At 56.8% G+C, this 26194-nt stretch overlaps 1 protein-coding gene across 1 annotated transcript; it reads right to left on the reverse strand.

Moving 5' to 3' along the window:
• Positions 1 to 2544: 2544 nt before the first annotated feature.
• SDC1 (syndecan 1) lies at positions 2545 to 26177 on the reverse strand. The gene is made up of 5 exons (XM_040496144.1): positions 25835 to 26177; positions 6979 to 7060; positions 5527 to 6005; positions 4805 to 4940; positions 2545 to 4645 (listed from the first exon to the last, which is right to left on the reverse strand). The coding sequence occupies exons 1-5, from the start codon at positions 25898 to 25900 to the stop codon at positions 4476 to 4478; spliced, it is 933 nt and encodes a 310-aa protein (XP_040352078.1). The 5' UTR covers positions 25901 to 26177; the 3' UTR covers positions 2545 to 4475.
• Positions 26178 to 26194: the final 17 nt, after the last annotated feature.

Below are 26194 nucleotides of genomic sequence, written 5' to 3' on the forward strand. Positions count from 1 at the left end.
CTGCGTGGCAGTCCCCTGCAGACCTATTTAAAAGAAGACTTTTTCCCCAGATGCTTCTTGGGGTCCACCTACCAGAAATGCCAACCTGGGAGGTGGCATCAGATGACCCCCCTGAGGCCCAGCAGTGGGCTCCCATCACCTCTGCCCCCCATGACCACCCGCTCAGAGGACAACCTTCACTCCACGTGAGAAGTGCACCTGGGGAGGGCAAGGTGAGGCCCAGTGCAGTGGGGACAGGCCTTACAGGTTCTGCCGGTTTCACCTCTGAAGTTTTCAAACCCAGCTCCTCTTCCCCATCTCTTTGCTGTCCTGGGATTCAGCTTCACATCCCTCCGGTTCCCGGATCTGCTCGCTCCTCAAAGACCCGCAGAGAAGTTGCAGGTGACTTCTCACCATATTCCAGCATCGTCTCTTCCCACACCTGTGTTCATGCCTCATCAGCATGAAGCCTCTTGAGTCCATAAAAAAATTTTTAATGTTTATTTATTTTTGAGAGAGAGAGCGAGAGCAGGGGAGGGGCAGAGAGAGGGGGACACACAGAATACAAAGCAGACTCCAGGCTCTGAGCTGTCAGCACAGAGCTTGACGAGGGGCTCGAACTCACAGACCTCGAGATCATGACCCCTGAGCCAAAGTCGGACGCTTAACCAACTGAGCCACCCAGGTGCCCTTTGAATCCCTATTTTTGCCAAAGCTGGACCTTCTGCCTGAAATGCCTCCCACCCCCACCCCCCATTTGAGATGCCTCTGTCCTTCAAGTGCCACCTCTGGGTACCTCTCCCAACCTACCCACACTGAGCCCCCTACCATGACGTCCCTGAGAGGAGCACGGAGCATCTTTGTTCTGGATGTGAAGGCACAGGGTAACCTTGTGATCTGGAGCAAACTTGAGAGGCAAGCGAGGCAGAAAGTGCAATTTAAAACAGAAACTGGCTTAAATTAAGAAGGTGACAATCGATTTAGGAGATGGCTCGCTCGTCAGTTGAGAAAAGAACTTGTACGAACTCTTGGTGGAAAATTCAAGGAGCCCTCATCCCCACACAACGTAGGAACACATGGCCAGGCGCACCACGGTGAGATGTAAAGGTGAGGAAAAAAGGACACATCACTCCTTGCTCCATTCCCAGCAGAGGGGGGCAGGGGGAGTCTTGAAAACGCAGAAAAGAGGGGAGAAGGGGGTCAAGGTGGTGGGAAGCAGGGCAGCAAGCTAAGGACTGAGAAGGGCAGGGAGAAATCCCCTGAGGCAGGGGTGCCTGAGAAACTTGAATATGATGTTAACCCCCTTCACATTTTCACTTCTCTGTTAGGTTCACTGAGTGAACCTGGTTTTATGGCACCATCCTGTTTGGGTAATGCCGTCTGGTGGGGATGCTCCCGGCAGGAGCACAGAGCACCACGTGCTGGAGCACAGACCCAGAAAGGGAATTAGCAGAGCAAGAGAAGCCGCGGGCAGCGGCACAGCTTTGCCATTTAGAGATGATGGGAGCAGGTGGACGCTGGGTCTTGGAACCTTGCAGGTCCCACGTGGAAGGGACGTCGAGCCCTCTCAGTCCTAGTGCTGCCTTCAGTGTATGCACGGCCCACTGTGGACTCGGGGGCCAGGCTGCCTGCGTCCAAACCCAGCTCCGCTGCTCACTGACATGTTGCTTCCTCTGTGTGCCAGTTTGTGTCTGTGAAGGGGGCACACGGTAGTGAGGTCTCAGAGATGGGTTAGCTGTCGGTGGTGGATGAAATAACCCAGGTGTGGTGTGGAGCAGCCCCTGGCCCATAGTGAGCTCAGTAGAAGTGTTAATATTCAAGTTGCCTATTTACAACTGTAAGTAGGGGCTGGCAGAAAATAGGCATTCAGTGTTTTCAATGCAGAACAAATGGATGAGCTAAGGTCTTTGTCTCAGCCTCCGAACACTCTGAGCACAATATGTCGGGGAAAGTATAATTCACTCTGCAATGCCGCCCAGAGCCCTACATTCCCAGGACACACCTGGGGTTCAGGATAGCACCTGAAGCCGGGGGTTCCAATGCCAGGAGCCCCAGGCAGGGAGACCGGCCACAGAGGGGCAGCTGAGGGGCTGGGTGGCAGCCTGGATGGGACTCTAAGGGGAGGGCAGCCAGGTGCCCTCAGGACACTGGGCTCCTGCTGTGCATTGTGCTTTTTCGACTTTCAAATTTTTCACTGTAGTTTTTCCATGTAGACATTTCTAGGCTTTTGGCACTTTGCTGGGGAGCGTTCGGGTGTTGCATGACAATGAGTGCACAGAGTAGCTAGCAAACTTTCAGTCAGTAGGAAGCTCTCGTGTCCACAAGGTAGGGAAGGATCTAGGAGAGCAAGAAGGACGATCTGGGCAGGAGACAGAGACCCCTGGGAGGAGGTAGGACAACCAAGGCCAGACAGAGGGGGGACACAGCACTCCCTCACTGCAGAGGGACTGGCACTGATCCTACTGTTCACCACCGAGGCACATCACAGCCCAGAACCAGTCTCTCTCCAAGAAGGTGACAGGGAAGGACATCGCCAGGCCAAGAAGAGACTCAACCACCACCACAGCCCAAAATGACAAGTGCTGTTTATTACAGTTCCATGAATGGGCCCAGCCACAGGCTCAGCCCATCCCAGGGAGGAGCAGAGATGAGCAGTCACAGACCCCTTCCCCATCCCCCGAGTCTTGTCCAATCACACACTCCGGGCAGAAAGTCTCAGTATGGAACACAGAACACGGGTTCCCTTTGCTTGGCGGAGCATCTCAGAGTCACAGATGGCCCCCCTCTTGGAGCGTCCAACAGAGCAGCGGGACGTTGTCAGACAGGCGAGCGTGGGAGTTCCCAGGAGGACTGGGCTGGAGGCTCTGGTCCCAGCAAAGGTGTGAGAGGAGGTCTGTCCAAGGTGTCCGAGAGCAGGCCTTGGCCCCAGGCCTCCGCAGGGCCAATGGCCCCAGGTAAAGCTGTGCCAAAGCCATCAAAGCTTCATAAGCCATTCAGGAGACAGTGCGTCGAGGTTGGCAACACAGAAATTCATATCAGGCCTTATGTAACCTTGGCTGAACCTACCGACCTCCAGCAGAATTTCAGCAAAGACGAAAAACAAAAAGGAAACAAATCAGAGGGACTCTGGCCGCAGCATCCCTCCCCACGAGAAAGATAAAGGCATAGAGTTTTTAGCCAAGTTTCCCAATACCATTTGTGTTTAGAGAAAAGGCTGGTCCACACAGCCAGCACAGAGAGAAGAGGCAAAGGCAAGTAGAGTTCACATGACTACTTTATATTAAAGTTTATTACATTTGGAAAATCTACTGTACAGGGAAAAACCCATTGGATTAAGTAGAGTTTTGCCAAAAGCAAAAGACTATCTCTCTTTGGAATATTCCTGATTCCAGCCCAGGGGGCAGGGCCACAGGAGCTAATCAGAGGTGAACCTGGTCGTACGTGGAGCAGCTCCATGACAGGTGTGCCCAGGCCCCTCTCATCACCTTCTAGAAGAAAATGTGCCCCAGAGACAGCACCAAAGGAAGGGCTCGGTCTTCAGGAGATTCTCTGGGGCCACTACCACCTCGCTCACCCCACAGTCCTCTCTTCTCGGTCCCCAGCTTGAGGTGCCGGGATTCCGTCCTCACACAGCTCAACATCGCGGCAGCCTGGGCCACGGCAGCGGCCCCGAGTCCGTGGACACAAGCGTGACCGCTCCAGACGTGACTGCCCACGGCTGCCAGGATCAGCCAGCCCCCCCAATAGGGCCACCCGACAGACATTCCATACCCTGTTGCACACGTGAGTGACAAACTCAGAGACAACACACCGACTAGGCCTACACGTTGGCTTCCAGATTTGGTTCTCCTAGTTAAAAAACAAAACAACAACAACAAAAACAGTCTTCTTAACCCTGATGCTGTCTCCTCGCCATAGATTAGGGAAGCAAGATGGGGGTAACCAAATCAACTTACTTAACTTACCTCGGGAGTAACCAAGTCTACTGGGCTATGAACAAAGAAACTAGAGGAAACATGTGCAAAAACAAGTTGGTATCTAAATGAGACCTCCCCGCAAAACGTCGCTCTGATGGAGCTCCGAACTCCTCTCCCTGCCATCCAAGGGTAGAAATGTGCCCCCAGACCACTGGTCTCCACCAGCAAGTGCGACAGATGAGCCAGCCCTCAGCCAAGCGGGCCATCCAGGTCCAAAGCAGCAGGGTCCCCTTTGTCTCCAGAATCGGGTCCGGGGAGGGGCTGCTCCAGGTTGGAGAAACTGAGTCAGAATGATGAGATGCCAGGTGCTGGCGGTGGCAGAAAAGTCACGTGCGAGAAAGCCCTTGCGCCCAAGTCTCCAGGCAGAAGTCAGAGAAGCAGAGGAGAGCCCCCAGCGTGCCCCGGAAGTCCGTGGGCAGGGAGCCGGGGAGGTGGCATGGTGGCAGGGCCTGCAGTTCTTCGTGGAAGAGGCAAGTGGGGGCCTAGCGAGTGGCAGGGGCAGGAGGAGCCCCGTCCCTGTCAGGCGTAGAACTCCTCCTGTTTGCTGGGCTTCTGGTAGGCCCCGCCGTTGGCTTGTTTGGGCTCCTCCAAGGAGTAGCTGCCCTCGTCCTTCTTCTTCATCCGGTACAGCATGAAACCCACCAGGCACACGGCGAAGATGAGCCCCACGAGGCCTCCAGCGATGACCCCTGTTGGGGGGGTGGGCAGGGAGGCCGGCTCAGCTCAGTTAGGCAGTAGTTCCCTCACACCGGGCAGCCCCCGAGGTGGCTGCGCTCAGCCCCACTCCAGCGCCCCAACCCCCAAGCAGCGGTATGCACCCCCCTACCACCCACCTGAAAGGAACTCACCTCCCAGCACTTCCTTCCGGTCCAGGAGGCCCTGGGAGGCCCCCGTGGCCCCACGGTCCACTGGGGGCTGATTCCGCTGGTCGGGCTCCACAGCGGCCACGGCTGTGTTCTCCCCAGATATGTCAAAGGTGAAGTCCTACGGGAGGGCAGGGACAGTTGCAGGCTGCGGAGGGCCACCACCAGCAGCAGCATCCAGTTTTATTTCTAAACCCAGAAGCAGCTCGGGAGTCCCTGGTCACCGCTGCCACCAGCTCAGACACACCCAACCCAGCCCTCAGGGACCCCAAAGCCAGGCACCTCTCACCACATCACACCAGACCCTGGCTGGACTGTGGCAGATATCACAGCAAGCGAGACAAAGCGCTTGTATTTATATGAAAATAAATAGGCTCATTGTAATGTAAAGTATAAAATGACCATGACTCTAAGATCTAAAGAAAGACCTGGTAGGGCTTCTCCCCTGCCCCGCAGCAGGGGCCCTGCTTACGTTTGGGAAGCCCTGTTTTAGGGGATCTTGAAGGACTCCTTTGCTCAGGTCTCATATTTAGTCTGTCCTGCTCTGGGCTCGGCCCCGGAGGCAGGGGGAAGGTGGGACCGCGTGAGCCTGTCTTCCTGGCGGGAACAGGACACGCTTACGGGGCACAGGGTGTTGAGTGTGCCAGATGACCAAGCCAGCGGTACTAACGTCCCAGGAAACACAGAGGATACCAGTGAGCACTCACCTGCTCCCCAGAGCCCTCTCCTGCTGGGAGCTGAGTGGAGACCCCATCCTCGGCAGCCTTCTCAGTGGCAGAAGGACCACGGTCCTCCACGCTGGGCGCGTGAGAGTCGAGCTGGCTGGGTCCTGCAGGAGCTGAGGTCTCATGGTGGTCAGGCTTCATGTCCCTGTGGGGATGGGAGGTGACAGGCCCCTGGGCCGTGGTGGCTCTTGCTGTTGATGCCTGGTGAGTGGTCGGCTGTGGCGTGGTCTCGCCGGGTGGGTGGGTGGTCTCCTTCTCCCTGGCCGTGAAGCCAGGCTCCACCTCTGCCGGAAGCACTGCCTCTCTGTCCTCAGGCCTCTCTCCAGCCGGCAGGACGGACGTGAAGGTGGCGGTGTTATCTGTGCCGCTGGGCTCTGGGGCCGTGGGCATGGCCGTCAGGAGCTCCGTGCCCTTCCAGGTGGATGAGGGCTGCTGTGACAAGGTGAGATCTTGCAGAGCACCTGCAGGCCCAGAGGCAGAGCTTGTTGGAGTGGGGGATGCCCAGACCTCGGGCCCAGCCAGGCTCACGCAGTGAGGAAGGGCCCACAGCTCTGACTCCCAGGCCTGCCTAGCGAACCCTGTTGTGAGAAGTGGTTTCCCCAGGGCAGAACGAGCTGAGGCTAAACTCAGCTTTGGAAAATGGACAAGGACAGCTGCCCTTTTCTGCTGTACATGCCTGCGGACAGCCTGGTCCCTGCAACCATGAGACATCAAGGCCGTCTGGGAAGGAACTTTTCCGGTGGCTAATGAAGCTCGCTCCCTGGGTGGGGGCACTCTCAGGGCCTGAATGCCTTGTCCCTGGTGCACACTCCTCTCTGGCCCCCTCCCTGGTCCACCTGCCCTCTCCCCAGAAAGGCTCAGCCCCCCTCCCCCCCCCCCCCCAAGAACAGAGGGCTGCATCCTACCTTCCAGCTCCCAGGCCCCTACCTCGGCCACTTTCCCCACGGATGACCTCGGCCCTCTTCCAAAATCCTGGTCAAGAGCACCTCCTCTGGGAGGCCTCCATGACCACCTCTAGCTCAAGGACTCCACTCCCCCAGGGAAAGGGGAAATAGGGGAGATAAGGGACATTTATGGAAGATCTACATGCCACCAGGCTTTATGTTACCTTACAGCTCCCAACAATCGTATGAAGTCAAGACATATTCCCATTTTACAGATGAGGAAATAGAGGCTTGGAGAAGTCCACCTTTCTAAAGGTTGCCCAGGGAGTTAGAAGAAGATGAGCCCAAGTCTGTCTGCAGCAGGCAGTCCCCAGGGCCTCCTGGAACCCCAACATTCACTCCCGCAACCCATATATGCCTTTTCCTTGCAGTGTGGACCCCATTCTCTTCCCTAACATCACCCTTCAGACCCTGCCGGGGGGCTGCCTGACTGCCACCCCCAGCTCATAGCCCACTGCCATCTTGGGATGGGGCCCCCATGTCAGCTCACCTGCACCTGAGCCAGAGAAGTTGTCAGAGTCATCCCCAGAGCCATCCTGATCTTCAGGGGGCACATTTGTGGCCACTATTTGCTGGAAAAGGATCAGAAAAGGGTATGAGTGGAGGCCTGGCCAAGGCCCTGCTACTCTGGGGTCCCTGTCCTAGACAGCTGAGTGAGCTCCCCCACCACACACATATAGAACAGGAAGGAAACCCTTGTGTGTGGCTCTGGAACCCACAGCTCAGGGCCACCCTCTGGTCCCCCCCACACCCCTGAACGCTATGATGACACAGCCCTGTGCTAGGTACTAGGGGTGCAGAAACACCTGAGGGGGGCAGGGCTCTTGTCCCAAGAGGCTCAGTCTGGTAAGGGAGCCCCAGACCTCTCAGAAGAGCAGACAGAAGATGCCATTACTCGGAACACAGGCTGTGGCCACAATGGGACCCCGTCAGCTCACCCTACACTGAAAATCAGGTCTTGGGGCCACTGGCCAGGGAGCTTCAGGGGCCAAGACAGGTTTAAGAGCCTCAGGAACAATCCCCCAACACCCTGACTCCAGAGAGACATTCCAAAGCATGCTGAGCACCAGGGTATGGACACTGAGGGCCTCACGGGGGTGGGGGGGTGGTGAGGGCAGGGACGGGCACGGGTAAGTCGTCTGTGCTGAGGCAGGGCTGGCCACGCAGGACACATGCTTCTTCCCACACCTGGTCTGTTTTCTCATCCACAGGAAGGACAGGACGCAGACCCACTTGGGGAAGGAAGGACAGGGTGCCCATTAGGCTGGCGACAGATGAGACTGATCTAAAGGAGGCCCTGCACTCAGGAGGTGGCGACAAACGAGCCATGAGCCTGGAATGGACCCCGTGTACAAACAGCTGTCCTAGGAATGCTGTCTGCCTGGTCCGGCTGAGAGGCTGCAGGTGCCAGAGTGCAAACACCTCCCCAATTCCTGAGACAGGAGCTGCACCGGCAGACCCAGAGAGCGGGGCCGGGAGGAGGCAGGGCGCACCACACACGGCCGAGCAGGCCTGCGCGGAAAGCTGGAGGAGGGCGGCGTGGGGGTGCGGAGAGCTCCCAAATACTAGTTCCAGAACAGCGGTTGGAGAAGAGAAGACCCAACAAGCCAGGTGTCAGGAAGGGTAGCGATGAGTGTCCGTTCAGCAACACGACCTTGACCCAAATGAGTTCGTGATACACCCATCTCGAGGGCCCCAGTGTCAGGGGCCAAAACAAACAATGAATAAAGAGGCAAAGCAGCACAGTTCAGGGTACCCAGTGTGGCCCTGAGGACATCACGAAACCTCTTATGGCCTCAGTCTCTCCATCTGTAAAATGGAGACAGTAGTAATATCTACGTTTCAGGATGGCTGCAAAAATTCAAGGAGGTTATACACATAAAGAACCTAAGAGAGCCTGGCGTGCAGTAAACTCCCCACCAACAAGGGCCACTGCTCTAACCCGGGGAGCCAGCGCAGCTCAGCGCGGAAAAGAGGATTCTGGCGCCTGCCTAGGAAGAGCTGGGATAGAGGTGGCAGAGAGGCAGAGGTGGGTGGAAGAGAGGAAGGAGGGAGCCAGCTCACAGGAGGCTCTGTGCAGACTTGTCAGAGGCAGGTTCCGCCCAAGGCTGGGCTCCGGGGAGTGGACCTCCTCAGCGGGGAGTGGACCTCCTCAGCGGGAGAGGCATCGCCACATCCTGGCCACAGGCCGCGGAGTTTCACCCTTGAAGGGAGCAGAGCAAGGAGAGCCGGACAGGACCTTTGGCCTCCCGAGGCTGCCTGGGGCAGAGCTGGCCCAGGTGGAGCCTCCGCTTCCAGGAGCTCAGGTCTGGAGGGAAGCTTCAGACATGTGTAGAAACCACCAGGCTAGAAATACCACTGAGCTTCCTCTGAAAGTACAAAACCCAAACCCTACCTCTTCCTCACCCCCCGAAGAAAAAGGTTTTGGCCCCAGAAGGGCCTGTCTGAGCTGTCACGGCCCATCTAAATGAACTGGCATGGTCCCTGCCCTCCGCCTGCACCGCAGGCCACATCCTGTCTACACTGTCCCCAGGTGGTGCTTCCTACACCTGTCCTGTCTCCACCGAGCTTCGAAGCCTCCCCTAAACCTTCCGTAGTAAAGAATACTGCCCACCAGGCAGGCAGAGTGGGTCCCCTCATCCCCACATGCTCCCATCCCAGGCCCACAGCGGACTGCTTCCCACAGCCTGGCAGGGCAGGGGAGGCCCAAGCATTCAGGGGACCCCCACCCACCCATACTCACTGAGACCCCACTTCCCTCTTGCCCACTGCCTCTGAGAACCCACTTCCCTCTTGCCCACTGCCTCTGCCTTCCCTCAGCTTTCCTGAGGAGGCCCTAGGAGACCGACCAGCAGCGACCTTTCCCAATGCATTGATTCCATCCCTTAGAGATGCTGCTCAACACGGCACGGGGTCAGGGCCCGGCCAGACCAGCCTCAGCTGCACACTGTCATGAGAGCCAAATCTGCCAGCAGAAACCAGAGTCTCCTGTTTCACAGATGAGGGGATACAGGCCTGCAGAGGACTCCATGCACTGGGACCATGTCACCCTTGGAGGCAAAAGCCAGGGAGGCCCGGCCTCTCACCTACAGGGAGAAGCCTCAACAGGTTAGCAGTTTCCCAAGAGCTGGGCCTCTTTCACCACTTGATAAGACTTTGGATCTGCCCGGTCCCTAAAAACAATTTGTTCCCTCAACTCTACTCAGCTTATCCCTTGGCGATCTTGTTTACACAACAAGCTCTTAAGCAAACGCTTTCTCTACTGAAACCAGCTCCTTGGCCTCGGGCAGCCCCTCCCTCTGAGGGCTGGGTCTCCATCAGGGGAAGGGCTGCAGTGACCTCCCAATCCCCTCCAGCTTGAACCTGTGCTGGCCTCAGCTCCCTGGGGAGGAAATCAGCAGAAACTGCTGAGTTTGAACTTGGATCACTAGGTGCCAGCTGACTCCAGCATTCTGGGTGAGACTTCCAGTTTCACTTAGGCCACTGTGCTAAGAGCCTGTGGCCAGCTGCCCCCAAGGCCTCATTCAGGGCTCTCCTCAGCACTGCCTGACCTGGGTCCTTCCCAGACCATGTGGCCACAGCTCGGAGCTGCTCGGGGACAGGTGGGCCCCACCTTGGAACCTGCTTCAAGCTGCCTGAGAAGGTGAAGGCCAACCAGCTCATACCTTTTTTTTCTTTTTTTTTTTTAAGTTTATTTATTTTGAGAGAGAGCGAACATGCTTGCACAGGGGAGGGGCAGAGACAGAAGGAGAGAGAATCCCAAGCAGGCTCTGCAGTGTCCGTGTGGAGCCTGATGCGGGGCTTGAACTCACAAACCGTGAGATCATGACCTGAGCCGAAACCCAGAGTCAGACACTTCAGCCACCCAGGCGTCCAGCTCATACCTTTAACGGGGCCCTTTAACCTCTGCAAATCCTAGGAAAAGCCACTTTTCATATAACAAATCAAAACCCTGAGGGGCTTTGACCTGGGGTCAGGGCTCCAGCAGAACAGGAAAGAAGGTATGAAAAACTGAGGCATTCTCTGACACTGAAAACACTTTCCACCCCTTTCCACCTTTACCCTTCTATTTGAGGCAGGCAGGCTTGAGATTAGCATCTCCCACAGATAAGGAACTGAAACAGACAAGGTGATGGACTTGCCCAAGGCCACGGAGCAGTGTGCCACGTGCTCTGCTCACCTACGTCCCTCTCCCTCTGGCCCATCTATTTTAAGATGCCCGTCTTCCCAACACAGCCACAAGCTCCAGGAGCCACGAGATGAGTGCATCATGGAGTAAAAATTCCTGACCACTACCCCAGCAGCCGAGGGGACCTCAATGCCAGCCCAGACTTCACAGGTTGACAGGGGAGGGCATGGACAAGCATCGGGTCAGAGCTGCCAGGGGCTGGGAATCTGCATCAGGCTGCCACCCGCCATTCCCAAGGACAGAGGGCTAGGAGAAGAGCTTCAAGAAGCTGTCAAGAAGACAGCCTCAAGCCTCACCCTGCACTGGCCATAAAGAGGGCCACTCTCCTTGGCAGCCTGCATCTGAGTAGCCTGCTTGCCCTGGCCAGCCAAAGGACCCAAGGGACCCAGGCAGCATCCCTCGAAGACACCTCGGGGACAAGAACTCCATAGCAGTGTCACAAGTCAGGATGCCAAGTGGACCTCTCAGTGAGGTTCAAGTGAGGACGGTGGACCCAGCCACTTCTAACTCTGGATTGATGGAAGACGTTGTCTGTCCGCCTGCTCCCTGGACTCCCGCCACCCCGTCGACTGCAGCCCATGGGTCCCTTCGGACCTGTGGTTTCCAACCCACACCCTGAATCACTGACATGTGTCACCTGCTGCCTGACTTAAGTGATGGCTAAAGCACAAATCCTTTAGAAAGCGTTACTGAGTTCACAGGATCGCATTGCTCTCTCAACCAACATACTGCTAAAAGTACAGTATCGAGGGGCGCCTGGGTGGCTCAGTCGGTTAAGCGTCTGACTTGGGCTCAGGTCATGATCTCACGGTTTGTGGGTTCGAGCCCCGTGTCGGACTCTCTGTGGACAGCCTGGAGCCTGCTTTGAATTCTGTGTCTTCCTCTCTCTCTGCCCCTCCCTCACTTGCACTCTGTCTGTCTCAAAACTAAATAACAAGGGGCGCCTGGGTGGCTCAGTCGGTTGAGCGTCCGACTTCAGCTCAGGTCACGATCTCGCGGTCCGTGAGTTCGAGCCCCGCGTCGGGCTCTGGGCTGATGGCTCAGAGCCTGGAGCCTGCTTCCATTCTGTGTCTCCCCCTTTCTCTGCCCCTCCCCCGTTCATGCTCTGTCTCTCTCTGTCTCAAAAATAAATAAAACGTTTAAAAAAATTTTTAAAAATAAATAAATAAATAAATAACAAAACAAAAATAAAATAAAAAATAAGTCAAAGTATAGTATCGTGTAAGGAGGATTAAGAGAGTCACATTTTTTAAAGTAATTTTTACCCTTTCAGTTTCTTGGTCAGAACTGTGGATCTAAGGTAAATGGGCAGAGCCCTCCCCCACCCCCCATATACCTAGAGGTCATAACTCTTGGGGTCTGAGGTCTCAGCTGCAGGACCCTAGCCTTTACCCCCCCCCCCCCCCCCCCCACCTGTGCATCAGGATGCCAAACTGACCAAAAGTGAAATCCAAAGCATCACCTTTGTCCAGACCATGGGCTCTTTTCTTCAGGGTCCCTAGGAATCAGCAGGAGACTATCAGAAGTCTTCTGAGCTCCATCCCTGAGGCTGATTCAGTGGATCTGGGGCAACGGCCCAGGACTCTGATGTTGAACAAGGTCCCGGGTCCTGTAGGTGGTATGCAGACTACACTTGGAGAACAATAGTCTGGACAGGGAAATGTCTGACCTAGAGTTGTCCAGGGCCTGGGTGCTGGGGAAGGCAAATCCCTACAAAGGTCCCAAGACTCTCACTCAGGTGCAGTGTTCAAAGAAGAGGCACCAAATAGCAACAGAGCCCCGTAAACAAGCGCTAGGGGCAAACTGATCCAAGAAGACTCTGGAACATTTCTCTGTACTTCTGATGCATCCACTCCGCACAAACAGTACATCCCAGTACCTGCCTCATGTGTAAAAGAGCCTCACCATGGAGCTAAGGAAACCCTGAACTTCCAGAGGCATGACCCCTTTGGTTCCTAGGGGTACAAAAAACCGGAGACAAAGATGAGCCTCTGTCCTGCCTGCCCAGAGTTGCAGGACCTCCTTGGTATCCCAGGCCCGAGGCACTGACCTGGCAGGAGCAGGATCTCCCAGGGTGGGCCCACCAGGGAGGGGAGCAGGGGCTGCAGAGCCACTGTGCAGTTTTCCAGGGGAACCTGCCTGAATGGGAGGCAGGGGTAGGGGTCACAGGGGCTAGAGAATGTTGTAGAACACACTGCCCCACTCCTGCAGCTCACCCAACACCCTGGTACCCTATGGCAGTTATAAACATAACTCTGCTTTCCTCATCTGGGGGATCATTTGCACCCCCTCCTATAGCCCTGGCTAACATGGCCTAAGCACAGTCCTGAGGGCCCAGGCAGGTCAAACCCAAAGCATCTTGGACCAAGGGTTCTCAAGGAGAGGAGCAGAGCCAGGAGTGGTAGGGGGAAAGAGCCTGACCAGGGTGGCTGCCACAGGACAGGTCTAGCTCTACTGCTCCCTTGCCCAGTACTGCTGACCTGGGGCAGCTCTCAGCCTCTCTCTAGACAACAGAGGGGGCTTGGCGGGAGAACACGAAACTCCCTTAGTGCTCTGACAGGCTAGGCTGGGACCTGGGAGCAGAGGCCCCAACTCCTTGTCAGCAGGGCCAGAGTGGTATAGGGGTGGCCATGTCAGGCTGGGTGGAAGGGGCAGGACCGTAGGCCCGGGCCCAGGAAGACACCAGGCTCCCCTCCTGCCCAGGATATCAGGGTAGTAGCAGATAAATCACTTTCTCTCTGAAGGCTTCTCTCCTGACTTGGGAGCTGCCAGGGAGACATGCTTAGGCCACTGAGAGGCACAGATCTCCCCCAGTTTTGGCCTCAAGACCCTGAAATCCACCCCGCTTTAGGCACTCCCAGGAGGAAGGGGCCCCACCAGTGCTTCAGACAGGATCAGCATTTCCGGCCTGACAGGCACAGTGATTTATCAGCTCCGTGTCTCTCTACCAAAACCAAGTCAAGACTAGACTTGCAGAGGGTGTGATGGGCATGGCCCAGGGCGGCAGGGGCCCAGGGAATGGCAGGTGGGAGACAGGGGCTTATCCTGCCTTCACCCTGAGCATCCATGAGGGCATGTAGGCCCCCAGCCCCCATCGGCACTTCCACTGTGGGGAGCACACTTCAGAGGACCTCCCAGGGATGTGCCCTTCACCCCATACACACACACAACCCACTGGATCTGTCCCCATCCTGCCATTCAGACACAGATCTCACCAGTTGGGGGATTCCTGGGCAGGGCTGGGGTACAGGGCAGCATCCATACTGGGCTTTACAGATGGGAAACCGGAGGTCAAGTTTGCAGAGCCCTTTGCCTGCCCCCATTCTGCCCATTTGGAGTACCTGGAGAGGCCAGACTTGTGTTGAGGTGGTGAGGGTCCTGGCAGCCAGTGCCAGCCCCAGTGGCCAAGCCAGGTCAGAACTGCCACCAGCACCCCCATACGCACCCCTCCACAGAGCTGGCACCGCCTCACGGCTCGCGTGCTGGGACTCGTCTTAGCCGGGCCCAGCTGAGGGCTGGGTGTGGGGCCGCAGAGCCGGAAGACCCGTTCCTCTGCTTTTCCCCACCTCCAAGAGCCTTGTACCAGGCATGGAGCAAGGTTGCCCAGCCCGGTCCTGCCAGCCTTTGTGGCCAGGGTTGCCCTGGGAGTCAGACAAGGGGTGGCCACGGGAAAGTGACCAAACCCAGTACCAGGAAAACCTGGTTATAGCCTGGGCTCTCTGTTCCCAACTTACTGGATGACCTTGGATAAGAATCTCTGTCCAGTTCCCCATCAGTACAATAGGTGATAGTAAGGGGGCTCCTGGTTCCAAGTCTATGGTTGGGAAGTCAAGGGGACTGCCCACCTGAGGGGTTGTGGCCCACAAACACAGTGCTCAGCAGGGGGAGGACCCACCATGACAAATAGGGAGAAGGGTACTTGATCACAGTGACTCAGTGTCACTGCCCTCAGCTTCCCAAGGGGGGTTATGGCCTAGGCAGGACGTTAGAGGTATTCCAAAGAAAGGGGACTCTGGGATGGCAAATGGCACCCCACGAGGACAGAGGGAGCAGCTGAGGCCACCAGAGCCTTGTACCTCCCAAGCCTTGGCTGTCCTAATGAGGCGGCAAAGACCAGAAGTTCAGTGTTGGATGCCCCAGCCAGCCCTCACAGGGGCCCCTTGAACTGCTCTCTAGCTGATTAACCTCCAGATGCCACCGGGCTTGGGGGCCTGACATCTCTGGCGCGTGGGCTTCTAGAGATACCCTCCCCCAGCTCTGTCTAAATAAAGTCTCCTCAAGTTTCGCAGGGCCAGAAACTAGTAGCTTTGGACACACCTGCAGCCAGCCGGGGCTCCAGCTGTGCAGACAGACGGGGATGGGGGCACTTCCTCACCCAAATTTATCCAATCAGTGTCCCTGCAGTTGCACAGTGTCCCCTTTAAAATGCCTCTGGTAAGACTATCGGGTGCTAGACGCTCACCCTAGAGTATAAATCAGCTCTATACAGGGGAGCAGCTAATTCCGGAAAGGGGGCACCGGGGGTGGGTAGGAGCCCTGGAGGATGGGAAAGGACTGCAAGAGAGGCCGGGAGATGCCAAGGGCACATTTTTTAACTTGTGTCAGAATTGGGTCGCCAGCCAACCCCATACCTAAGAAAGACAGACTAAATTCCCTTTGTTCCCACTTTGAGCCACAGACATACATGGCTTCTCCTCCCACATACAGAAGAATAATGGGCCAGCCTAGGAACTTGCCTCTGGGATTAAGTTCAAGTCAGACTGATGAGGCACTGAGGTAGAAGCCCAGACAATGACACGGGAAGGGCAGAGTATCCTTGAAGGAGTCCCATGGGGGTACCACGGCAGAATGGAGTTTTGGCCTTTGCAAGAGAAGGCAAAATTTTCTGTGAAGACCAGGTCTGAATCGGCTGGGCTCACTCCCCAGGTTCCCAGTGGGATCCCACCTCAAAGGCAGCAAAGTAGACTAGGCCCCTTCACTGTCAGCCTAACATTCGCCAGGGGCCTCTTGATGGCTGAAAGGCCCACAGAGCCTCAAACGCCCCACACCGAGCTCCCGGGCACCAGCGGCATGTGCACACAGCAGACGGTGTGTCTGTGCATGCAGCTCGGGGGGCTCTCAGGAGCCCGGAGTCACCCAGCAGGTGGAGTAGCCACAACACCTTGCCCAGAGCTCCGGGACAGTCATGGGGTGGGAGTAGGCACCTAAGGATATAACCTGGGCTGGGGGTTATTGGAAAAACAGAAATACCTGAATTAGGCCTTAGGGAAAAAACAGCTAATACGTATTGTGTGCTATGTGCCAGGCACTAATCTAAGCACTTTAGCCGAATTAATTAATCTTCACAATAACCTTAGATTCCAGTGCCAAATCCATCCTCCAGATAACGACACTGAGGCAAAGGGGACAGTTTGTCCCAGGGCATACAGCCAGTGAAGTGCTAGGGAGAGGGTCTGAGGCCAGGCAATCCAGCAGGCATGTGGTTAACAACCCTTCAGTGGGGGCCACGTGGCTCTCTTACCCTCAGGAAGAAAAGAGGTGGCACAGGGGAAAGTGCAGAAGGAAGAAGGACCACAGAAGTGAGGCCTTCCCCCCACATCCTGCAGCCTGGCCTCGCCCAGCTCCCTTGCCGGGACAGCCTTCAGTCGGCCGTTCTGGGGACAAGCCGCTGTCCCCTACAGTCCCAGGGCCCTGCTCGGCTGGCCTGAGCCCCGGCCCAGGTGCCCTGGTGTCTGGCCTCCCCCCACCGCCTGCCAGCCCAGCTCACACCTCCCCCGGGTCAGGAGCCAGCCCCTGGCAGAGGCTCAGGCAGAGGCGAGCAAAGTGTGGCCTGCCAGCGAAGGCTCACATTTCTGAGAAGGGGCAAAAGCCATGTTTTCAGGCCCTATTACATCAGCACACTGGGGTAAGACCAGCCAGCCATTCACACGAAGTAACTATACACCCAGGCCAGGTCAGACTGTACCCCTTCCTCCAGTCACAGCCACGGGGGTGGGGCGGGGGGGGGGGTGCTCCCCAGGGGACTCTCTAAACAGAGTCAGGCCCAAAGCTCCCCCAGACTTGCTCCTCTGAGTCCAGGTAAGGAAGGGACTCTCAATCATGCCACGTACATTAGTTCCTGGGGTCTTTTCAAAAGCCCTCCGAGGAAACTGAGGCTTAGGGGCAAGTGAAGAAACATGCCCAAGGTGCTCAGGGAGGATGTGATGGAGCCTGGTAATGACTTGGACTGCCAAATCTCCATGTCCTGTGCTCTTCCCAGCCTCCACATGACACCTCTCCAGTCCCCGTGACACTTACCTAGGCTGACCAGCCAGCCAGTTCTGGATCCCAGCTGGCCTGCCCAGCCCCACAGCTTCAGGACCTCAGACTGGGCCCCAGTAACTACCCCAAAGGCAGGCAGACCCAAGCAATCAGCTCAGGCTGCTGCCCTCACAGTGGGAGGAAAGGTGGACCAAGACATCCCCCCTGCCGCCCCCCAGCCCCTAGAGAGTGGTCTTGAAGAATGACCCTGTTCCCAAACAGGTAGAGGGGAGAGGGGTGAGGCCACAACCTCTCTGCTCCTCCCACAGTTCCAAGGGCGCAGGACACAAACTCAAGGCTGTCCCAGGACCTTACTATAACAACCAGGAGACCCCAGGAAAACTTTGCAAGGATGCCCCTCCCCCAGCCCCACCCACCCTTTACTCCCGGAGACCCTGTGGGGGGTGGGCGGAGAGGCAGGGGCAGAGCCTGGGGCGGCTCCCTCCGCCCAAGTGCAGGTGTGCCCATTCTCCTAGTCTGGCCCACAACCCGTAGGCCCTGGCCAGCCCGGAGGTCTTGCTGCCCAGACCATGCCTGCACCGCGCCCTGGAGGAGATGCGGTCACCATAGATGGCGGTGCCACACCCCAGCATGTCTCTCTGGGAGAAGGGGGACTGACGTCAGCCTCTACAACAGTCTCAGAGGCTCCTGAAACACCCGCAGCCTGGGGCCCTGCGAGCCCAAACCTGATCACATACCCGTCGGGGACACTCCCCAGAGATGGGACTCCAAGGCCCCGGATAGTTTCCTGGGCAGCAGGGATGCTGACAAGCTGCAGAGAGAAGAGCCAGTGCTGCCTCTGCACCCCTGCCATAGGACTGGCACAATCAAGTCCCCAAATGGGTAGGCAAGGCCCTGGGCATCAGCGGCCACCGTGGTACAGGTGGCATGGAAGCAGCAGTCCTCAAGTCCCCCAAGGCCTCCCAGTGCCCAGCATGTGCTAGGTCTGGAGTCGATGAGTGCACCTGGCCCTCCAGAAGTTCCCTCCCTATGCACCCAGGCCCCACCACTCCATCTCCTCGGTCTGCTGTGGGGGACAGAGGGCCGGTGTGGCCACAGAAAGGCAGCCTGAGTGGGAAACACTAGGAATTCAACATCACTGTGGTGGGACAGTTCTCTTAATACCTAGGGAGAGCAGTGCCGCCCAAGAATGGTCCCAGAGCAAAACTGGCAGCCTCTGCCACTCCCACGGCCCCCATCTGGGGACTACCTCCCCTAATACTTCCGCTGGTCAGAACATGACCTGCCTTATGGCCTGAGCTCCTGATTAGAAACTGCTGTACTGTGGGACTCGAATGAACCCTTTCTCAGTGAATGACTGTTACTGTCACTGCCCCTCTGGCCTATCTGCATGGACCAACCCTCCTGTCTGGTCCCAGTAATGGCCACCTTCTCTTGCATGTGCTCCTGGACCAGGTGTGGACGGCTCCCCACCTGCACAAGGCAATGCACACGGCAGGCACCAGGCTCTGGGTTTTAAATCTGGTCAAGCCAAAGAGGGCTCATGACCCCCAAGGGTTGAAGCAGAATGCTTCCGGGAACAGAGACAGGCCCGGCCCTGATTCCCACCAGTCCTGTGACACAACCACAGGATACCACAAACACACCAAGTACATGATTGTTGTTACCTACGCTTCTCTGCTCCCTCCTCCCATTTCACAGGTGGGTTCACTGAGGCCAAGACAGGCCCTTGCACAAAGTCACTCAGCAGAAAAGAGGAGGGCCAAGGCTGGATGGCAGGCATCAGAGCCTTAGTTAGTCCTGCTGGGTTCCCCTACCCCGTCTAGCACACAGTGGGCTCATGGTCAAGGCTGCTTGGGTGGATCTGTGGGCCTGGCACCATGACTCAGCCAACAAGTGAAGTGATAAATATGCCTGCCTGCCCCACTGCCCCAACCTGCCCAACACGGCTTCCGTTCCTGCTGATGAGCGGACCTGGGCAGGTGGCCAGGATGCCTGGGTGTGTGCAGAGAGCATCACCAGGCCTGACCTTGCCCAGCGTCCTCTGTCCACCTCTGGTTCCCACACTGAACTCTAAGGCCACCTCCTCCAAGCAGCCTGCCCTGACCCCCACCCCCACAGATGACTCCTCGGGCAGTGAGTGTCTCCTCAAGTCCCCAGAAGAATAACGGTGGAGGACCCTAAGCCCTGGCCAAGTCCCCCGTTACCACCTTCATCCTCCCCAGGACAAGGTCTCACAGCTGAAGAAGAGGAAGGAGGCCCCAGAGGGGACAGATGGGGGAACTGAGGCACAGAGGGACAAAGACCTGCCCAAACCAGTCAGGGGCCAACCTGGGACCAGGAAGGACAAGTGTCCTAGCCATCCTTCTCTGTAGGAATAACCTCCATAGACTCATAACGCCAGGGATGGAGGAGCATCAGGGTTAAAGCTAAAAAGGGGAGAATCCACCAGAAAAGAAGAGAGAGGAAGACCACTTCCCGGCTTCTGAAGAGGAAGTTGCAGACAGGTGGTGACCAGGTTTCCCAAGACACTCAGGCTGCAGCCTACCCAGCAGGAAAGCCCAATGAGGAAACAGAGTCGAGACCACCCAGGCCAAGCTCAGCTGTAGCTGCAAGCCGGCCTGCAGGCCCGCCAGCCGGCACACAGCCTCTTGCGGGGTCGCAGCCCTAGGTGGGTCACAAGAGCGTTCCCAGCACTGGAGCAGCCTCTCCATAGAATCAGGCAGCCCTTGGAACCATAAATGAATGCCAGGAGGACAGAGACCCTCAATAAGCTCCAGAGGCAGAAGGGGATGCATCTGAAAGCCTTCAAGTTCATGAGTCAACAGGAAACATCCCGGGGCAGACAACTGAGTCCAGGAGCAGGTCCAGCCACTAGCCTTCCCCTTTCCGCACCCAATGGTCCCGAGCCCCAAAACTGCCCACTACACCCCCCACCATGAGCTTGCCTCCACACACTCACGGCCTTCCAGACCTGCACAGTGTTGACAGGCAGCAGGAGGGAGCTTAGCCCACCTCCCCTCAGGCCACCCCCCACCTGCCTGCCACCGGCTCATTCTGGGCCCCACAGCACTGAGAACAGGGGAGCTAATTAAGCGCCCCGTCTAGGGCCTAGAAAGGTTATTCTTTTGGGGACTTCTAGTGCCTACAGCCCACCCAACGTAAGCTTCCTGAGGTCAGGCAGAAGCAGCTCCATCACGCAGATAGAGCCGGCCATCCCGGGGGCCATGTGGGAGACTTCCCAAGTCTCCTGGATTCGAAGGTGCCGAGTTGAAGTGACCCCAGGTGCAGGGTCTTGCCTCAGTGGCCTCAAATGTGCCTCCTTGTGTTGAGCGATGCATCCATGCCTGCCCTCCCTCGGCATCATCAGGGCACCCACAGCCCGCTCTGAGGGAGGTTCCAGAATGCATCCTCGCATGGAAAGCCCTGGGACAGGTGACAGGGAAATGACACCGTGCTGAATCTGTTCCAGGGCGCAGGATCCTGGCGCCAAAAGCTCTCTTTCCACAGACTCCCTTAATCCCATTCCCTTTCCCTAGACACACTTAGGCAGGCCCTCAAGGGGGGATGGGCTTTCAACCCAAGACTCCAAAATTGGTTGTTGAAAAGAAGAAATCAGGAAACAGTGCGTTCTGTAAAACTACCAAGGTTCCAGGACTAGAAATCATTTAATGACTGATTCTTTACGGGGCTGCTTCTGCAGTGGGACCTAGTGTTGGAGGGGACCAGGTGGGAAACCCAGCACAGGAACCAGGAGTACTGGGTATCTGGGCATCTGGCTGATACCATGGTGCCCACCTCCCCAGCTTTAAAAAGGATCTACTAATTCTGAAAGTGTTTCCCCAGTGCCTAAGAAGAAAGCCAGTGCAGACTGGCTGTTGCCCTGGGAACAAGCACGCAGGCACCATGCAAACATGGGATGCCCCATCAGGCCTCTTTGCACAAGCCAAGAACATATATATGGTCCCTGCACGGGTATCAGACCTGGGAGCACACCCCACCTTACCCCCATGGGCTCACTGTCTCCTGACCTAGGCTCCAGGGAGCAATTCTTGCCCGTCCCTAAACCACTGGGTGAACCCAACCCAAGCCAAGGATGTTGCCCATGCTCAGGGTTCACCTAAAGGCACCGTTCAGGCCAGCTCAGCCCAGCCCAATGCCCTCTCCATCCAAAGTATGCACACCCATGGCTCTCCAGGATGGAACAGCAAATACCCATAGGGCCTCACAAGTTTCAGCGAGCATCCTATGCTGGGCTTCACTGGGGAGACTTGACAGTCCATCAGTTCATTAATGCCATACACATACGCCCACGCATATGGACAGATCCTTTCTCGCACATCGGCCCCTTAGAGGGGCTTACTTCTATAGGCTTCATCCACAAGATGAGGGCAATGACGTACATCGTAAAGGTTTGGTTTAAAGATGAGATAAGAAGGTAAGAAAAGCACTGAACACTCAATAATCAGCACCCAATTACAGGCGCCTCTAATTATATCGATAGCTAACTTTTCCTCTGGCGCTTTCATTTCCGAACACTTTCAAGCACTCATTATGAAATGAATATGCAAATGGCAAAGGACAGGGAGAACAGGTATGATGTCCGCTTTACAGAGGACACCAAGACTTGGAAGTGAAGTGACTCACCCAAGGTTACATGGTAAATTAGTGGCAGGGTTGAGACTTGGTCCTGGAGCTCTACTTAACCCAAAGCCGTTTCTGGCCTGCCAAACAGTACGCGTGCACTAAGAAAGATGCACATCAACCCAGATAAAACATGGTGACACGATGGAGACAGGACCCAAGCTAAGAGTAAGGGCCCTTCCAATGGAGACTTATAAGTTAGCCTCACCAGGTCCAGGCTACCTGTGAGCCACGAGTCACTTACAACTCAAGCCAGGAAGAGAAACTCGGAACACAGGGTCACAGGTGCCTCCTCCCAGAGATCATCCACACCTGTTCACCGAGGGAGCCTGTAAGCATGCCCTTTGACAGCCTTTGTTATTCCAGGTACTATCAGGGATACTGCTGAGGTCCCAGCTGGGTCCATGGAGGCACAACTCCACATATCACAGATCATGAACATTACTCACAAGTGAAACTCTCACTCAGCACTGAAAACTCATGTCTTAGGAATCATTTTGACATATCTGATTAGTTTCTTAGTACTGCTGGAGAACAGTGCAAATTAGAATTGAATAGAAAAGCTGCCTGCTACACTTAGGCCCACAATTGTCACTTTTGGCTGCTGTCAGGGATGAGGGGAGAAATAGAGCAAACCAGAATTAAAAAGGTACCAACCCTGGGGGCACCCAGCAAGGGGCAAAATGCTCTTTGGAGCTCAAGAAACCCAGGACAGAAATGCCTAACCTAACACAGTGACAACCATGAAGAAGACCCTGGCATCTTGAGATTAAATTATGCTTAGTATTTTCTCTCTCTCTCTCTTTTTTTTTTTTTTTTTTTTTTGAGAAAGAGAGAAAAAGTGCTGACAGCAGAGAGCCAATGCGGGGCTTGAACTCATGAGTTGAAGCCAGACACTTAACTGCCTGAGCCACCCAGGCGCCCCAGTATTCTTTTGTTAATAAAGGAAGGAAAATAAATATTGTAGAGAGTCCTGCCCAAAGTTGAGGTCAATATGGATTCTTAGCTCACTAAAAAAACCTGGATGCCAAGGATACCTCATTCCCAAGGGATTTCAGAATCCGAAACTGCAATAGGAAACATTCCTCTATAAAATACTACAAAGTTCAAGCTTTTCACTAATTCTTTCCAGGCCTCCCTCCTTTCTCATCTCTCTCCCCACCAATCTTGGTTAATGAGGTTTTATTGGAACCCACCATGAGCCACAGGTAGAGACTTAAAGCGGCTCCACCCTCCCACCCTCCTGAAGCCAGGAGTGACATCACCTCTAGAAGGCTGTGAGCCCAGGAGGAGAGGAGGCACTTAGCGCCTCCCCCAACCCCCACCCACCCTACCAGGCCTTAGGAAAATGTCTCTACTGGCCCCCATAATTAGGGCAAAAAGGGATTTTATGCCTTTCAAGAAAGAGAAAAGGGAAGGAGAGGAAAACAGCAAATAACTATTCCAGAACAAGCAATTTTGCTGGCATGGAAGAAACAAAAGACCACAGGAAACACACACACACACACACACACACACACACACACACACACACACACACACACAGAGAGAGAGAAACCTTTTCAGACAAACCTGTTCTTGTCTCTTGGGAGTGGTTTTAAGCAACCTTCTGCCCTAATAGCCTTCTCTTGCCCATTCAAAATCAGGTGCCGAAGATCACACCCTACCTCACTGATCCCCAGGGGGGTTCTGACCTGCTTCCCACTGGGACCAAAGTGAACCCTGGGAGAGGACCAGATCTCTGCAACCTGTAGACACCTCCTCCCATTTTAGGCAAACCCCATTGCCTAGTTTCTTTTAGTAAGGGGGGAGGGGGCGGGGACTTTATGCCACCTTATGCCCCCACTTTTAACCCAACATGGACACCCACTGTAAGAGGGAAAAGGCAGGTCTGGGAAAGAGAAAACAAACTAAACTTTATAAAAGGAAAAAAGAAAACCTAAGCTCCAAGCCAACGTCTGAGCCCAAAGCTTAGTGCTTTCAGGCTCTACTCAGCCACCTCTTCCAGGAAGTCCTCCTACCACCACATTCTAATAAGCCGTCCTCCTTCCCTCCTCTCCCCTTTGAGACTCAACTGCCTCCCAGCCCTCTGTAATGTGTCAAAGTTTCTAGGCAAGAAATAATGCCTCTTAATGCAGCATCTGCCCTTACCCAGTACACAGGAGACTCTGGGAAACACAGTCCACAGAGAATCTCACAACCCATCTGCCTCCCCCATATAACAGGCACTCTGGGATCCCAGCTTATAAGAATGCCAGCCTCAACCAAGGCAGGCAAAAGAACCAAACCCCGCACTCCTGATTTTAGCTGGAAATAGGTGGGGGAACCCCACCTCGGCAGTCTCTGCTGAGGCCCAGTCTTGGACCTGTAGAGAGTGGAGTATCCAGGTAACGCTAGGTGGACCACCGAATTAAGCCACACATCTCCACTCTCCTCTCCAGAGTATGAACTATGAGTCAAGGCACAATCTGAGTCCTACCAAGCTGCAAACTCTAAAGAGAGAGAAGCCAGATACCAACTTCTTGGATCTGAAAGCCAGGAGTGCACTGGAGACTCAGCTCAGAAATCCTATCTGTCCCCATGGCTCCCCCAGATTTGGCACCCTTCGCCACCCACCTCCATCCAACTCATCAGCAATGCAAGAAGCATCAGGGACCCTGTCCTTGTACTTCAAAATATAGTTCCAAACACAACAGTCGCCTGGAAAAGTGGGGGGGGGGGGGCCCACTTCACAGATAAGCCTGGGAAACACCTCACCTGAGCCAGACCCTGTAAAATACCCAAAGCTCTCAACAGCTGGTAGCTTCTATTATTGTAGAGGGACCCGCTTACAGAGGGTCGGCACTGCTGAGAGTTGTGCAGATGCCACATTACCCGTGGAGGACCCGGCACCCCTCCCCCCTCCTGCGATCCTTCCCTGCCCACGTGCCTCCCTCACCAAGAGCTGGGGAAGTAGAGCAGTCCAGATGTGGTAGCGAGAGACCGCCACTTCCGGAAGGGGAAGAGCCCCCCGCTCCGTCCACACCTCCCCTCTCCATCCCAGGGGATGGCCGCCCCAGCCCGCGGGGAGGGCCCCGGGACTCCAGCACCGGGTGTGGGGGCTGGGAGTGGACGTGGACACCCGGCGGCCAGCGCTGACACCTGGCGGCGGCCCAGGTCCCGGCCCACGGCGGGGCCGGCGCTGCGGGGCGGTTCCCAGGAAAGGGTTACAGGGGCCGAGAACAAAGCGCCCCCATTGGGGAAGGCGGGCTAGCGGACGGCGGCGGGGACGGGAGATCACTTTCTGGGGGCCCTTGGGATGCTCTTTGTCGGCCAGGTCCCTCTTCAGAGGGGACCCACCCCTCGCCAAAGGTGGATGTTGGAGTCCTACCCAAAGGCCTCCTCCCCCAGCCAAGGGCTCCACATTTGTCCCTCTTTCCCCCCAGCTCCACTGGGCGGGCCAAGGGACCCGCCTTCCCTCCGCGCGGCTACAGCACAAAGCCAGGCCGGGGGAGGGGAAGAGCCATTCCGGGGTCCACTCGCGTGGAAGCCGCAGCCCTCCCTGGCCGTGCCCAGCACCGCCCGCACCCCTCAGCGGACAACACAACTTCAGCAGCCCCAAAGTTGGGTTCCTGCGGGGCTCCGGTGTTCCGGGACCAACTTCGCGGAACCTCCCGCTGCCAGCTCTGCCCAGCTCCCTTAGGGCAGCCGATGGGAAGCCGAGGATCCCACCTCCGCGGCCACCACGACCCCCGCGCAGCCCTGGCCCGGGCTCCTCTGCCAACGCGCCGGCCCCGCTGCTCCCAAACTTGCCTGCGCCGAAGGGGCCGGGAGTCCGGGCTCGGTGGGTCTGCGGGTGGCCGCGGTCACCGCATCTTCCCGGGTCGCCGACGGGGACCCCGGCTGCTGCGGTGCCAGGGGTAACTGGATGGGAACTCGCGACCCCGGGAGCCGCCGCAGGCTAGTGGGCACCAGCGCTTGGGGAGCCGATTCACATAATTGAGCGCGGGGCCCCCCCGCACAGGCTCCTCTCCGCGGGGCGCCCGCGCCCCCCCCCCCCGCCCGTAGCGGCGGAACCCGCGCGGCGCCCACCGACGGCGGAGGCAATTGGAGCGGGACCCCGGTTTCGCGGGCACGGTCGCCGGGCCCGCCGGGCTAGCGCGGGAAGGCAAGTCCCCGCTTCCCCTCCCCCTCCACGTGCCGCTGGAGGCATCGGCGAGTCTGCAAACACCGGCTTCCCGCCGCTCCCCGCCCGGCCCCGGGCCGCACTCACCGGGAGAGCCGGCTGCAGGCGCAGCGCCAGCGCGCAGAGCCAGAGCCAGAGCGCAGCGCGCCTCATGCTGCCCGGACCGGCGGCGGGAGCGCTGCGGGCTGCGGGGATCGCGGCGACGCCGCGCGGTACGGACTGCGCGGGGCTCCGCGCCGGCTCCTCCGGGTCGTTGCGCGCGGCACCCTCGGGCAATGCCCCGCGCGCGGCTGTCCCTGGCGAGGGCTGCGGAATCCGCCGGCTGCAGTCCGTTCTCTACCTCTGGATTCCTCTCCGCCCGGCTCGGCTCCAGCCCTCACCTCTCCCGCCGAGCTCCGCCTTATAATAAACCCACAGGCCCTTAGCCGTTGCAAAAACTAGCCCCCC

The sequence above is a fragment of the Herpailurus yagouaroundi genome, unplaced genomic scaffold, assembly GCF_014898765.1.
Source record: "Herpailurus yagouaroundi ecotype Mexico unplaced genomic scaffold, PumYag 188, whole genome shotgun sequence".
Classification (NCBI taxonomy): domain Eukaryota; kingdom Metazoa; phylum Chordata; class Mammalia; order Carnivora; family Felidae; genus Herpailurus; species Herpailurus yagouaroundi.